This window comes from Lycorma delicatula, chromosome 4 (assembly GCF_047948215.1).
Source record: "Lycorma delicatula isolate Av1 chromosome 4, ASM4794821v1, whole genome shotgun sequence".
In the NCBI taxonomy this organism is placed as follows: domain Eukaryota; kingdom Metazoa; phylum Arthropoda; class Insecta; order Hemiptera; family Fulgoridae; genus Lycorma; species Lycorma delicatula.
Window position 1 is genome coordinate 17,689,163 of NC_134458.1, and position 14,352 is coordinate 17,703,514.

At 31.9% G+C, this 14,352-nt stretch overlaps 1 protein-coding gene across 1 annotated transcript in view; it reads left to right on the forward strand.

The window, feature by feature from the left end:
- Positions 1–14,352, forward strand: part of LOC142323145 (laminin subunit beta-1-like) — a 147,690-nt gene that overhangs the window by 111,467 nt on the left and 21,871 nt on the right. The window contains exon 18 of the mRNA XM_075362411.1: positions 4,337–4,500. Within this exon, the coding sequence (XP_075218526.1) occupies positions 4,337–4,500 (164 nt within the window). The remainder of the gene's footprint in view (positions 1–4,336; positions 4,501–14,352) is intronic.

Below are 14,352 nucleotides of genomic sequence, written 5' to 3' on the forward strand. Positions count from 1 at the left end.
TATCATGACTATAACACTTTTTTTGAAGTCTGACGGAAATTCCCCTTTTTCATAAATATTACACACCAGTTTATATAATCTATCAATCGCTTCCTCACCTGCACTGCGCAGTAATTCTACAGGTATTCCGTCTATTCCAGGGGCCTTTCTGCCATTTAAATCTTTTAATGCTCTCTTAAATTCAGATCTCAGTATTGTTTCTCCCATTTCATCCTCCTCAACTTCCTATTCTTCCTCTATAACACTATTTTCTAATTCATTTCCTCCGTATAACTCTTCAATATATTCCACCCATCTATCAACTTTACCTTTCATATTATATATTGGTGTACCATCTTTGTTTAACACATTATTAGATTTTAATTTATGTACCCCAAAATTTTCCTTAACTTTCCTGTATGCTCCGTCTATTTTACCAATGTTCATTTCTCTTTCCACTTCTGAATACTTTTCTTTAATCCACTCTTCTTTTGCCAGTTTGCATTTCCTGTTTATAGCATTTCTTAATTGGCGATACCAAGGAAGGCACCTCCATCATTGCTATATGAAAATCCAGAGAGCCACATTTTCTTGGGAAAAAAGCAGCTGTAGTTTTCCATTGCTTTCAGCTGCGCAGTACTCAGAGGACTGAGTGATGTTGATATGGCCGTTTAAGTCATTCTGACTCACGCCCTTAACAACTACTGAAAGAGCTGCTGCCCTCTTTCAGGAATCATTCCTTAGTCTGGCTCTCAACAGATACCTCTCCGATATGGTTGCACCTTCGGTCCAGCTACTCTGTATTCCTGAGCACTCAAGCCCCCTCACCAACAGTAAGGTCTCATGATTCATAGAGGAGGCAAATTTGGTGAAGGTAGATAATATTTTTTAGGAAAAAGTGATCTTTTTTATTCATAACAGAGGTATCTCTTTTGTAAATATAATGCACGGATAAGTTAGCAATTCTAATTAATTAAATTTTTTTGATTTTATTAAATATCAATTGTATACTGTTGTTAGATATTGCTATTAAGGTTTTGGCTAGTATTTGAGCACGTGATTTTTTAATTATTGTTAGCCAGAAATATCTACTGTAATACAAATTAAAAAACTTTGGTAACATAATTTTTAAGCTTTAAATAAATAATACTAAACAAAGAATTACATTATATCATAGTCACATATTATGATATCATATCTAATACTGAAGAGCGAGTTTTCATGGACAAGCTTAATCATGTCTGTGCAGGTCAAGACATGTAGTTGATAATACAGCTGTATTGTTTGTATTAAGCAGTGGATTTAGGAATTAATTAATTTTGTTCAGTCTTATTGCTGTCTTAAGTTTGTTAACATTGCAGGGTCATAATGCGTTAAAATTGTGTAAATGATGTGGATGCCTTTTGTTATGTATGTGGTGAGTTTACCGTAAAATCAAATAGAAAAAACAGCATTACACCACTAATTAAAAAAGAATATCATTTGTACTTTCAGTGTAAAATTGGTGATCAGGATAAGACATGGGCTCCTCATATAGTATGCACTAATTGTTCTGTATATTTATGAGGACAGCTGAAAGGTACATTGAAGGCTTTGCCGTTTGGTGTACCTATGGTTTGGCGTGAACCAAAGGATCATGTAACTGATAGTTACTTTTGTTTAACAAGTGTGTCTGAGATTTCTAAAAAATCTAAACATACTATAAAATAACCTTCATTGCAATTTGCAATCATGTCTGTACCTCACAGTGAAAGTCCCTCAGCCACCTGTGAATGTATGTTTCGAAAACAGCGATGAAGAATCAGGGAGTACTGAAGAAGACAACAATGATTATAATTTTGAATTATCTTCCAATAAGCCAAATCTTATATCACAAGATGAATTAAGTGACTTGGTTAGAGATTTAAGTTTATGAAAAAATCAAGTCAACTGTTAGGAACACAACTGCAAGGTTGGAATTTACTTCAAAAAAATACAAAAATTTCAGGCTTTCAAAGCCAACAAAAAGAACTTTCTCAGTACTTTATTGATGAAAATAATTTGGTTTATTGCACAAATATTGATTAGCTTATGTTGCACTTAGGACAAGCTCATAAACCTGAGGACTGGTGCCTCTTCATAGATTCATCCAAGTATAGTTTAAAAGTGGTTCTACTACACAATGGTAACAAATATCCTTTGATACCAATCGCTTGTGGTATTAATTTGAAAGAGAAATACAATGTGACGGAAGACATTCTTGAAAAAATAAATTATAAAAAACATAGCTGAACATATATGGTGATTTGAAAGTTATAGCTAAGTTATAACTTTCAAATCATATTATAGCTTTCAATTAAGTTATAGTTAGTTATAAGTTTGTTAGGCATGTAGTTAGCCTATACCAAGTACATGTGTTTTCTTTGCGAATGGAACAGTCAAGCTAGAGATGAACATTATGTCACCAAAGAGTGGAAGAAACAAGACAACTAAACTCCAAATGGGAAAAATATTATTCATGAGTTCTTAGTTGAACCCAAAAAAGTATTTTTACCTTCTCCACATCAAGCTAGGACTAATGAAAAATTTTGTAAAAGCAATGAAGAAGGATAGTCCCGGATTTTCTACTACAGACAGAAATTTCCGAATGTAAGTGAAGGAAAAATTAAAGAAGTAATATTTGTTGGTCCTCAAATAAAAGAGTTGGTCAAAGATGATGTATTTAACTCGCTGTTAAATAATGTAGAAAGTGCAGCTTGGGCTTCATCTAATGACGTTTGTAAAACTTTACTCAGCAAACAGAAATCCGACAATTACCACGATAGTGTTAATCAACTTTTACTTCATGCAGAGCTATTGGATGTAATATGTCTTCGAAAATATATTTCCTCCACTCACATCTGGATTTTTTCCCGAACAACCTCGGAGACATAATTGATGAACACTGTGAACGTTTCCACCAAGACATTTCGGTGATGGAAAGCTTCTATAAAGGGAAGTGGAATACTAACATGCTAGCCAATTACTGTTGGAAATTAATTTGGGATGTGCTTGAGGTTATTTATAAAAGAAAAGCATCAGTGAAATCATTCTAACACAGGTATGACCATGCAAAATTATAAATTTTACAATTTTAACTGTATTTTCTCTTAATTCTTTTTGAAGCATAATTTATTTAAAACTAAGGGTGATAGAAAAGTGGAATACTAACATGTTAGCCAATTACTGTTGGATATTAATTTGGGATGTGCTTGAGGTTATTTATAAAAGAAAAGCATCAGTGAAATCATTCTAACACAGGTATGACCATGCAAAATTATAAATTTTACAATTTTAACTGTATTTTCTCTTAATTCTTTTTGAAGCATAATTTATTTAAAACTAAGGGTGATAGAAAAATTGTATTTACAGATTTGTAATATACGCAAAAAAGCAATTCAAGAAATGGTATCACACTTTAAGAAACATTAAATTTTTTTTTTATCTATCAGTGTTATCAACAGCTGCTTTATCAAGTTTTGCTTCTTGTTATGTTGATCATTTTTACAAAATTGTAACATTTGTCTCAATTATTCATTTTCTTTTTTTTTCTTTTTGCACTACTGGAATTGTCATTGGAAAATTAAAATAGTTTTCATTGAGAAATTTACAAATAGCATCTACCAGAACTCATTGGTACTGTAGCTTGTGAAGAAGTCATAGGAGCTAAGCTTACTCCCTACATCGTTAAGTTATAACTAACATGCAAAATATTTTATTTGATTACAAAATGTTATTCAACTGTCACAGAAGTAATATATAAAGTTATTGTAATTTATCATATAGAATTATGCAGGTGAAGTTGGGTCAAATAGTTTCATACAGTGGCCTGTATACCATTGTCTAATGTGTTCCATGCCGTTTATGAAAGAAAAAAAAGTCGGCATTGGAACAGTTTTGTTAATTAGTATTAAACTTGATGACTTATAAAAAAAAAGATAATTTCTTCATTTTGAAGTTTAGTAAAATGTATGTTGAATAATTTTTTTTAGTGTATCAAAGAATGTTGAGGTATGTATTATATCTACTTTTTATTTTGTTAATCTTTTTTAATGTGTTACCTGGCTCACCACCCATACATTTCCTTAGTAATTATGATGACCATGTTCTATTATGAGGTATATAGATCACCATGCAGATGATACACCTCAAGATAAGATGCAATCTTGTATTGAACAATAGTTTCTCTTTCTTCAGTGCAATCTAATAAAGGTTTCTTTATTTTTAAGAGAATTTTAATTTCAACGAAAGTACTAAAATTACATTCTTTTCCAAAGAAGAAAAGTTTTATTTTATTTTTTCCACAATTATTTGTATTTCTATAATCTTCATTTTTCAGGCTTTGTCAAAGAACATACGATTACAACCTGAACATATTACTGATATTGCTAAGAAGATAAATGACACTATTGCATCCAGAACAGATATAAATAAAATACTTAATGATACTTCTGATAATTTAACTTTAGCTAAGCAGCACAAACAGGAAGCTGATAAAGCAAAGTAAGTCAAAACTTATTAGTGTTTTATTTTATTTTTTCTTAAAATATCTTTTTGTAGAGTTAAATACATTTTTTATAATTTTAGTTTAAGTTAATTTTGTTGGAGATTGTAACATTTGTTATAACTGCATTTTCATTGCTTAAAGTAATACCATGATATCAGAGTTCCATTGTCCAGCAGTCTCAAGCAACTGAGTCTATAGCTAAAGCCGAGTTTAAAAGATTGGTGTCTGTTGATGACTGAAATTGAAGTTGCTTTAACCCTTTTAGCAAACCAGCTAAAAACAGTTTCACTGTTGGCAAATGATCATAGCAGTAGATGAAATTTAATTAGAAGAAAGTGAATAAAACAGGTTTTCTAAAATTGAGCCAATTTAGAACAGAAGTCATAAATCATACATCCTTGCGACATAAATCAACATAAGTCATACGTCCTTGCTAATAAAAGTCAATAACAAGAAATAAAAATTAAAAAACACGACTGTGGATAAAAACATTGCTTTTTTTGTTTCGGTTTGGTTCCATCATGATTTTGTGTTAACTAACAGATACCCCGTTGGAATTTTTAAATATCTCTGCATTTAGTTTGCAGAAATATTATAAGAACACCCCATTTCACCTCCCAAAACAGTGCCCCACGGGTACCCCGTTTGTTACCACTTAACAATGATTGGTCTTCTAGCCTCACATCACCTCACCACTCTAGTCTCTCACGTAGTCCCCACAGGAAGCCCTTTATTATTAAAAAAATTTTTTTTAATTTATTTAATACTATTTTATTTTATTTAACATAAATTTAATTCTATTATTTTTGTAAATTTATTCATTCGATTGGTTTGAATCATTCAATTCAAACCTAGCTAACACAGGGACAGAGGATCACAGTTCATTAATTCAATTCATTAGTTTATGCTTGAACCGGCAAATCTCCACTACTATATATATATTTTTATAAATATACATATGTGTATGTAAGATGCATACATATTTATATAGCTTATGACATTCCCGGAAATGTAAGGATTCCAACACGGCGTCATTCATTTAAATCGGTTTGGCTGTTGAGCTGCTATGGTGGAACAAACATACATACACCCTAAAAACATTACACTCCTTTTTGGGGAGTGATGTAAATTATTAATTTTATTTTATTAATAAAAGAAAGTAATTATTAGTTAATATTTAATAATAAAATGGTGGTGCACCAGACAGCTGCACACGGCTCCCTCCATGATTCTCTCCCATTAGAAGCACTCCATTGTCATTAAATTTACTGATTATTTAATTTAATTTCTAAGCATAGATTATTTTTAATTATATTTTATATTTGTATTTTTATTTACTTATTATAATTTATTTATTTATTTTTTATTTTTTGCTTGATATTGCCACATAAGCTTGAAGCTTGTGCATGGGATATGTAAATGTAGTGTATGAAAAATGCCGTGCCTTAAAAGAAAGGGATTATTAATTAATATTTAGCAATAAAGAACAAAATCGGCTTACGTGATTAAAATAATGTCTGTCAAAAAATCATATGACTTATTTTTTCTTAAATGTTTATAAACAATAAGTAAGAAGAAGCAACACTAGCAAATAAGAACATGAAGAAAGAACATGCTTACATGATCAAACATACTGCTCATCAAAAAAAATCATAAGATTTTTTCTTAAATGTTTAAAAGTAATAATATTATAAAATAAATTAATAAATTTTACTACCGTATTTCATTCATTCAATATCATGGTAGATCTTAAAACAAAACTATTTACGACACAAATAAAACGATACTGAAAATACTATCAATTATCCTTTTAAATAAAATCGTATATATGATTTTTTATGGCCTTTTAGTTACAATTAAACATAACATATACATATTTATATAGCCTGTGACACTCCCCATAACATAAGTTGTTTGGCTCCCCATAACATCTAAATTGGTTTGGCTGTTGAGCTGCTACATACATACATACATACACCCTAAAAATATTATATTCCTTTTTGGGCGGTCATGTAAAAATATCGCACATCTGGATACATATACGTAATGCTAATGTCCCATTGCCGATATATGTTAGATACTAAGGACTAAAATTATTTACTTTAAATTAATTTCAGACCCTTTAGTATGTATAGAAATTAATCTACTGTTTAAAAGAGCCGTCCTTTTCCAATAGAATCTAAACATTAAAACTTATTTTTATAAAGGATACCAATAATTAATCTCACTTAAATTTATCTGAAAAGTATAGATAAACATAAAGGTGTTATACTAAAATTGATAATTATATTTACATAGGTTGTAGTAGGTATTTTAAATAGTATATATTCTAGCATAGTTTTCAGTAATAAGTAAACTGCATTTTTGAAGCATTAGTATAGTAATAGAATAGATTTTTATGTTAGTATAACCTGGAAAATGTGTGAAGTTATATAAATATGCCTACTGTATTGTTAAAAAAAAACATAAGCAAAATAAATGATGTATTTTTACTGTTCAGCTACTCTAATTATAAGAGGATTATGGTCTTGAATAAAGTAAAGATACTTTTGAAAACATTAGCTATTGAAAAATTATGTACTAAAATTCTGTTTATTAAAAAGCACTAATTTCAAATTTGCAAACCAATATTGATTGGAGGCGACAGATTTTTAGTAATATGGATTTAAGGATAACCTGATTTTTCTAAAAATTATGTAGCCTGTAGTATTATTATTAGTATTGTTACAGCCACTGAGGAGCACATTAATTGATCCACTATTTCAAAATCCTTGAAAAACGAGTTCATGAATGAGCAGTCTACTTCTTTTGCTCCCAATATTTTTGCGTACAGTTTTTCATCCGTAGAGACCTGACTGTCCTTATATCTTCTGTGTAATTATGTTGTACATTTCTCTTTTTTAGGAGGGGGGAGTCTGATGGATTTTTCCTTTTGGATTCTCTTGACTTTTTTCCCAAAATCATTTCTTCCGTGATCTTAAGTCTTCTAGATCTTCTTTGATCTCCTTAAACCAATTGCAACTGTTCTTCCCTTTGTAATTCTTGATTTTATTAAAGATTTGTTTCATCAGTCTGGTCTCTGGTGTCTGTAATATGTGTCCATAATATGATAGTCTTCTTTTTCTCATGGTATCGATGATTGATTCTGACATGGTGTAAAGATTCTTTTTGGGAATTATCCACATTTTCCTTGGACCTGAAGTTTATTGGTTATGGATTTGGAGTTTGAATTGAACTGGGTCTCACAGGTGTATCAGGTTTTACAACTGTATTATAATGTCTAAGTTAAATGTTTATTGATATTGATTTTTTTTTTGTATATAGACCCACGTTAATCCTTGGGCTTTTTTAGGTTTGATTGTTCTATAGTATGATATTATTTTACTTAATATCTGATTTTCTTTAGTTTTCTCCCGTATTTAGCCTCTAGGTAGTCCCTTTTCACTCTCTAGCAGTAAATCAACAACCATATTCAGGCTCCATTTTCCCTGGTGGTGTGTTTCCATTATTGATATATCCTAGTGAAACCATTCACTGGTGCTCATCACTTACATCACCCAGATTAGATGAAAAAAGTCCAATTGTAAATAAAATATGTATATTTTAGAGACATTGCATCCCAGTTTTTCATATTTTTCAAAAAGTCCACTTCCCAATTCTACATAATTCTCTACCTTCTTTTTGCCCGAAAATGATTTAACAATATTTTGAAATGGTACCCGTACTGCTTTGTCAGATTCATTCAAACTCCTCTCCAAGTCCAAATCCTTTATTAACTTACATGTCTGATCCAATAAATATTCCTTCTTTATTTTTTCCTCAATGATCCTGGGAAACATGCTCATAAGGTATAAGAAACTTCAGCCATTTTGATCCATTGCTTTGATAAAATTTTTCATCAAACCAAGTTTTATGTGTAATGGTGGAAGGTATACATTCTTTGGATTTACAAGAGCTGAACAAATAACATTTGTCTCCCTGGCTATGAGTGCTTTCTTTGGCCAGTCATTTTAATTTCTACGTCCCAGTTGCATAAATATACATTAGTATAATAATATATACTTATGCTTATAACTTATAAGCATAAGTTATAACATTAGTTAGTATAACTGAGGTGCAGTCCTAATAAATTGGCTTTAGGTCTCCACACATGTGCCAAGAATACTTTTCAAAATATTATCATCAGTAAAAAATTTAATATTTTTGTAAGTCTCCTTCATTTGTACTACATAAGCAAAAGAGGAGTTGATGGTTTCTCATTTCCATTGTGAAGGAGGACAACTTTCAAACTCATTTTAGAGGAATTTATAAACAATATCCATTCTGTTGAATTGTGATGCTTTCCTAGTAAATTCAATAAAGAATTTACAGCATTGCAGTATACTCATTATATTATTTTAACTGATGCGAACAGGTGCTAAAATTCTTGCTGCCTTATGCAGAAAAAAACATTTTGTAGTGCCACTTTTGAAGAGGTTCTAGCCTTTTAACCTTAAAGTCAGTAATTCTGACTCATATTAGACAAATTAAGATAAAAAATCTGATCGTTAACTTCTGCTTGAGTAATTTTGAGAGGTTCAGTGCTCTAACCTTGGAAATCTGGATCCTCTTCTTCATTTTCTAGATCACTATAGCTTTCTTCATAGTCAAATTTCTTCTTAATTCCATTTGCCAGTTCCATGAACTATTCCAGTTCTGCCAGAAACCACAAATCTTGAAGACAGAAGTCCATAACTTTTCTGTGGAATAGCTGAATATGTCTGAGGGAAGATTAGAATTTGCTACATAATTATTGAATTTACTTGTGATGGTTTTGATCTTTGTAACACAAAAATAACAGTCATTTGAGTTGTCCATAGACTCTTTCAAAATTATACAAACAGCAAAAGACATATGTTGCAGTTTCTTAGCAAGCTGCTTAGCAAAGTTACACTAGAATTACAGCAGATATGAAGAGTCCAAGATCGATCTGTCCTGCTCTTTTGTTTTGGACTTAAAATAGAGTTCATACTATTTTAACCAAAAGAGTAATATTTCTTCTTTGATATTTAAAAGTTAATTTACCATATGCACAGCAAAAATTGTTAGGATTTATATAACTACAAGGCATTTTTATACAAATTACTAACTAAACACAAAAAGCAATATTTATGAAGCACAAGAACAGAATAAAACTGATTCTGTGGTCTGGGTAACACAGTAAAAATAACAATTAAAATGACTGTCGATTGCGATGTCATGTTGTTATTAAAGGCTATTAATTAGATCATATTATTGTGGTAAATTTATTTTTCCTTGAACGAATGAGTCATAGTAAACAGTTAATATCAAAGCCATTCTGTTGATGTAATACCATATTAGTCGCATCAGTTATTCCTCCAAATTATTCTACTCTGAGACATTTATAAATGTCTTCAGAAATTCATATTTCTTTATTTAAATATCGACTCACAAAAAATCTTTATTTGTGTTTAATTTTAATAGAGAAAATGAATCTTTTTAATAATTTTCATATTTTACAAGTGTCAGTTAAAAAAAAAAAAATAAGTCCATAGGACAAATTTTGAGATCATATTTGGATTCTCCGTTAACAAAAAAAACATAACAATAAGCCAAAATGATCTCTGTAATAAAACTTATAGGCTAGTGTAATAAATAAAAACTCAGCAGTCCAATTATTGTATTTCAATAAAATTAAGCTTATTATATGTAAAGATGAGGTATCGTACAAGACTCTGTTTTGACAAGATGTAATCTATAAAGATGTGGGATTAGATTACACTAACCAGTTAAAACTAATCATTGTGTGCTAAGTTGATTATCAAATTGTAGTTTTTTCAGATCAATTTGAACCTATAGGTTAGACAAGTTTTTTTTTTAAACTCCCCCAAGACGACCAGCCCACGCTAAAAAGCTTAACACAGTCGCCTCAGGGTTTCATAGCAGCGCAGTCTGCCCTCCCTAGCTCGTCCGAACTCGGACATCCCATCGGAGTTTCTTGTGCCTCCTCGAAAACATACTAATCACCTCTTCCGGTGATCAGAATTTTTCTCCGCAGGAGAGCACCCTTCCAGTCCCTATTGTACCTGATCAAGACACACATTTCGTTTGCCCTTCACAGTTACACATCCCCCCATGCACACCTCGAGGGTCCCCCATGCCATCATCGGGGAGCTCCGACCCACCCACTCTTGCGCGTGAGTAGGCCCGAACACCCTAGGCATAGAGGGTGTTCGAGCCACTCTCTCTACCTCCCTCCATCCATTCTCACTCAGGTTAAACAAGTTAGTCGGCAATAATGTTCATATGCAATTATTTTATAGAAAAACAAATGCAAGTGAATTATGAAAACTTAATTATATACCATTTAAAGTCTGTATTAGTTTTTTGATAAAGTAATACTACAGTTTGAATTGTTAAATACCTTAAGCATATTTATCACCTTTATTGATGATATGCAACTTATGTAAAACTATATCCTGCAGGTTCACTTCTTTTTTTTTCTTCAGTCATTTGACTGGTTTGATGCAGCTCTCCAAGATTCCCTATCTAGTGCTATAGTCGTTTCATTTCGGTATACCCCCTACATCCTACATCCCTAAAAATTTGTTTTACATATTCCAAATGTTGCCTGCCTACACAATTTTTTCCTTCTACCTGTCCCTCCAATATTAAAGCGACTATTCCAGGATGCCTTAATATGTGGCCTATAAGTCTGTCTCTTCTTTTAGCTATATTTTTCCAAATGCTTCTTTCTTCATCTATTTGCCGCAACACCTATTCCTTTGTCACTTTATCCACCCATCTGATTTTTAACATTCTCCTATAGCACCACATTTCAAAAGGTTCTAATCTTTTCTTCTTAGGTACTCGAGTCGTCCAAGTTTCACTTCCATGTAAAGCGACGCTCCAAACATATACTTTCAAAAATCTTTTCCTGACATTTAAGTTAATTTCTGATGTGAACAATTTATATTTCTGACTGAAGGCTCGTTTTGCCTGTGCTATTCGGCACTTTATATAGCTCCTGCTTCGTCCATCTTTAGTAATTCTACTTCCCAAATAACAAAATTCTTCTACTATAATCTTTTCTCCTCCTATTTTCACATTCAGTGGTCCATCTTTATTATTTCTACTACATTTCATTACTTTAGTTTTGTTCTTGTTTATTTTCATGCGGTAGTTCTTGCGCAGGACTTCATCCATGTCATTCATTTTTTCTTCTAAATCCCTTTTACTCTCAGAGAGAATTACTATATCATCAGCAAATCATAGCATCTTTATCTTTTCACCTTGTACTGTTACTCCCAATCTAAATTGTTCTTTAACATCATTAACTGCTAGTTCTATGTAAAGATTAAAAAGTAATGGGGATAGGGAACATCCTTGTTGGACTCCCTTTCTTATTACGGCTTCTTTCTTATGTTCTTCAAGTATTACTGTTACTGTTTGGTTCCTGTAAATGTTAGCAATTGTTCTTCTATCTCTGTATTTGAACCCTAATTTTTTTAAATGCTGAACATTTTATTCCAGTCTACATTATCGAATGCCTTTTCTAGGTCTATAAATGCTAAGTACGTTGGTTTGTTTTTCTTTAATCTTCCTTCTACTATTAATCTGAGGCCTAAAATTGCTTCCCTTGTCCCTATACTTTTCCTGAAACCAAATTGGTCTTCTCCTAACACTTCCTCCACTCTCCTCTCAATTCTTCTGTATAGAATTCTAGTTAAGATTTTTGATGCATGACTAGTTAAACTAATTGTTCTGTATTCTTCACATTTATCTGCCCCTGATTTCTTTGGTATCATTACTATAACACTTTTTTTGAAGTCTGACTGAACTTCCCCTTTTTCATAAATATTACACACCAGTTTGTATAATCTATCAATCGCTTCCTCACCTGCACTGTTCAGTAATTCTACAGGTATTCCGTCTATTCCAGGAGCCTTTCTGCCATTCAAATGCTCTCTTAAATTCAAATCGCAACATTGTTTCTCCCATTTCATCCTCTTCAACTTCCTCTTCTTCCTTTATAACACCATTTTCTAATTCATTTCCTCCGTATAACTCTTCAATATATTCCACCCACCTATCGACTTTACCTTTCGTATTATAAATCGGTGTACCATCTTTATTATTGGATTAATTATTATTGGATTTTAATTTATGTACCCCAAAATTTTCCTTAACTTTCCTGTTTGCTCTGTCTATTTTACCAATGTTCATATCTCTTTCCACTTCTGAACACTTTTCTTTAATCCACACTTCTTTCACTTTCTGTTTATAGTATTTTTTAATTGTCGATTTTTTTTTGTCTTCAGTCATTTGACTGGTTTGATGCAGCTCTCCAAGATTCCCTATCTAGTGCTAGTCGTTTCATTTCAGTATACCCTCTACATCCTACATCCCCAACAATTTGTTTTACATACTCCAAACGTGGCCTGCCTACACAATTTTTCCCTTCTACCTGTCCTTCCAATATTAAAGAGACTATTCCAGGATGCCTTAGTATGTGGCCTATAAGTCTGTTTCTTCTTTTAACTATATTTTTCCAAATGCTACTTTCTTCATCTATTTGCCGCAATACCTCTTCATTTGTCACTTTATCCACCCATCTGATTTTTAACATTCTCCTATAGCACCACATTTCAAAAGCTTCTAATCTTTTCTTCTCAGATACTCCGATCGTCCAAGTTTCACTTCCATATAAAGCGACACTCCAAACATACACTTTCAAAAATCTTTTCCTGACATTTAAATTCATTTTTGATGTAAACAAATTATATTTCTTACTGAAGGCTCGTTTAGCTTGTGCTATTCGGCATTTTATATCGCTCCTGCTTCGTCCATCTTTAGTAATTTTACTTCCCAAATAACAAAATTCTTCTACCTCCATAATCTTTTCTCCTCCTATTTTCACATTCAGTGGTCCATCTTTGTTATTTCTACTACATTTCATTACTTTTGTTTTGTTCTTGTTTATTTTCATGCGATAGTTTTTGCGTAGGACTTCATCTATGCCGTTCATTGTTTCTTCTAAATCCTTTTTACTCTCGGCTAGAATTACTATATCATCAGCAAATCGTAGCATCTTTATCTTTTCACCTTGTACTGTTACTCCGAATCTAAATTGTTCTTTAACATCATTAACTGCTAGTTCCATGTAAAGATTAAAAAGTAACGGAGATAGGGAACATCCTTGTCGGACTCCCTTTCTTATTAGGGCTTCTTTCTTATGTTCTTCAATTGTTATTGTTGCTGTTTGGTTCCTGTACATGTTAGCAATTGTTCTTCTATCTCTGTATTTGAACCCTAATTTTTTTAAAATGCTGAACATTTTATTCCAGTCTACATTATCGAAAGCCTTTTCTAGGTCTATAAACGCCAAGTATGTTGGTTTGTTTTTCTTTAATCTTCCTTCTACTATTAATCTGAGGCCTAAAATTGCTTCCCTTGTCCCTATACTTTTCCTGAAACCAAATTGGTCTTCTCCTAACACTTCTTCCACTCTCCTCTCAATTCTTCTGTATAAAATTCTAGTTAAGATTTTTGATGCATGACTAGTTAAACTAATTGTTCTGTATTCTTCACATTTATCTGCCCCTGCTTTCTTTGGTATCATAACTATAACACTTTTTTTGAAGTCTGATGGAAATTCCCCATTTTCATAAATATTACACACCAGTTTGTATAATCTATCAATCGCTTCCTCACCTGCACTGCGCAGTAATTCTACAGGTATTCCGTCTATTCCAGGAGCCTTTCTGCCATTTAAATCTTTTAATGCTCTCTTAAATTCAGATCTCAGTATTGTTTCTCCCATTTCATCCTCCTCAACTTCCTCTTCT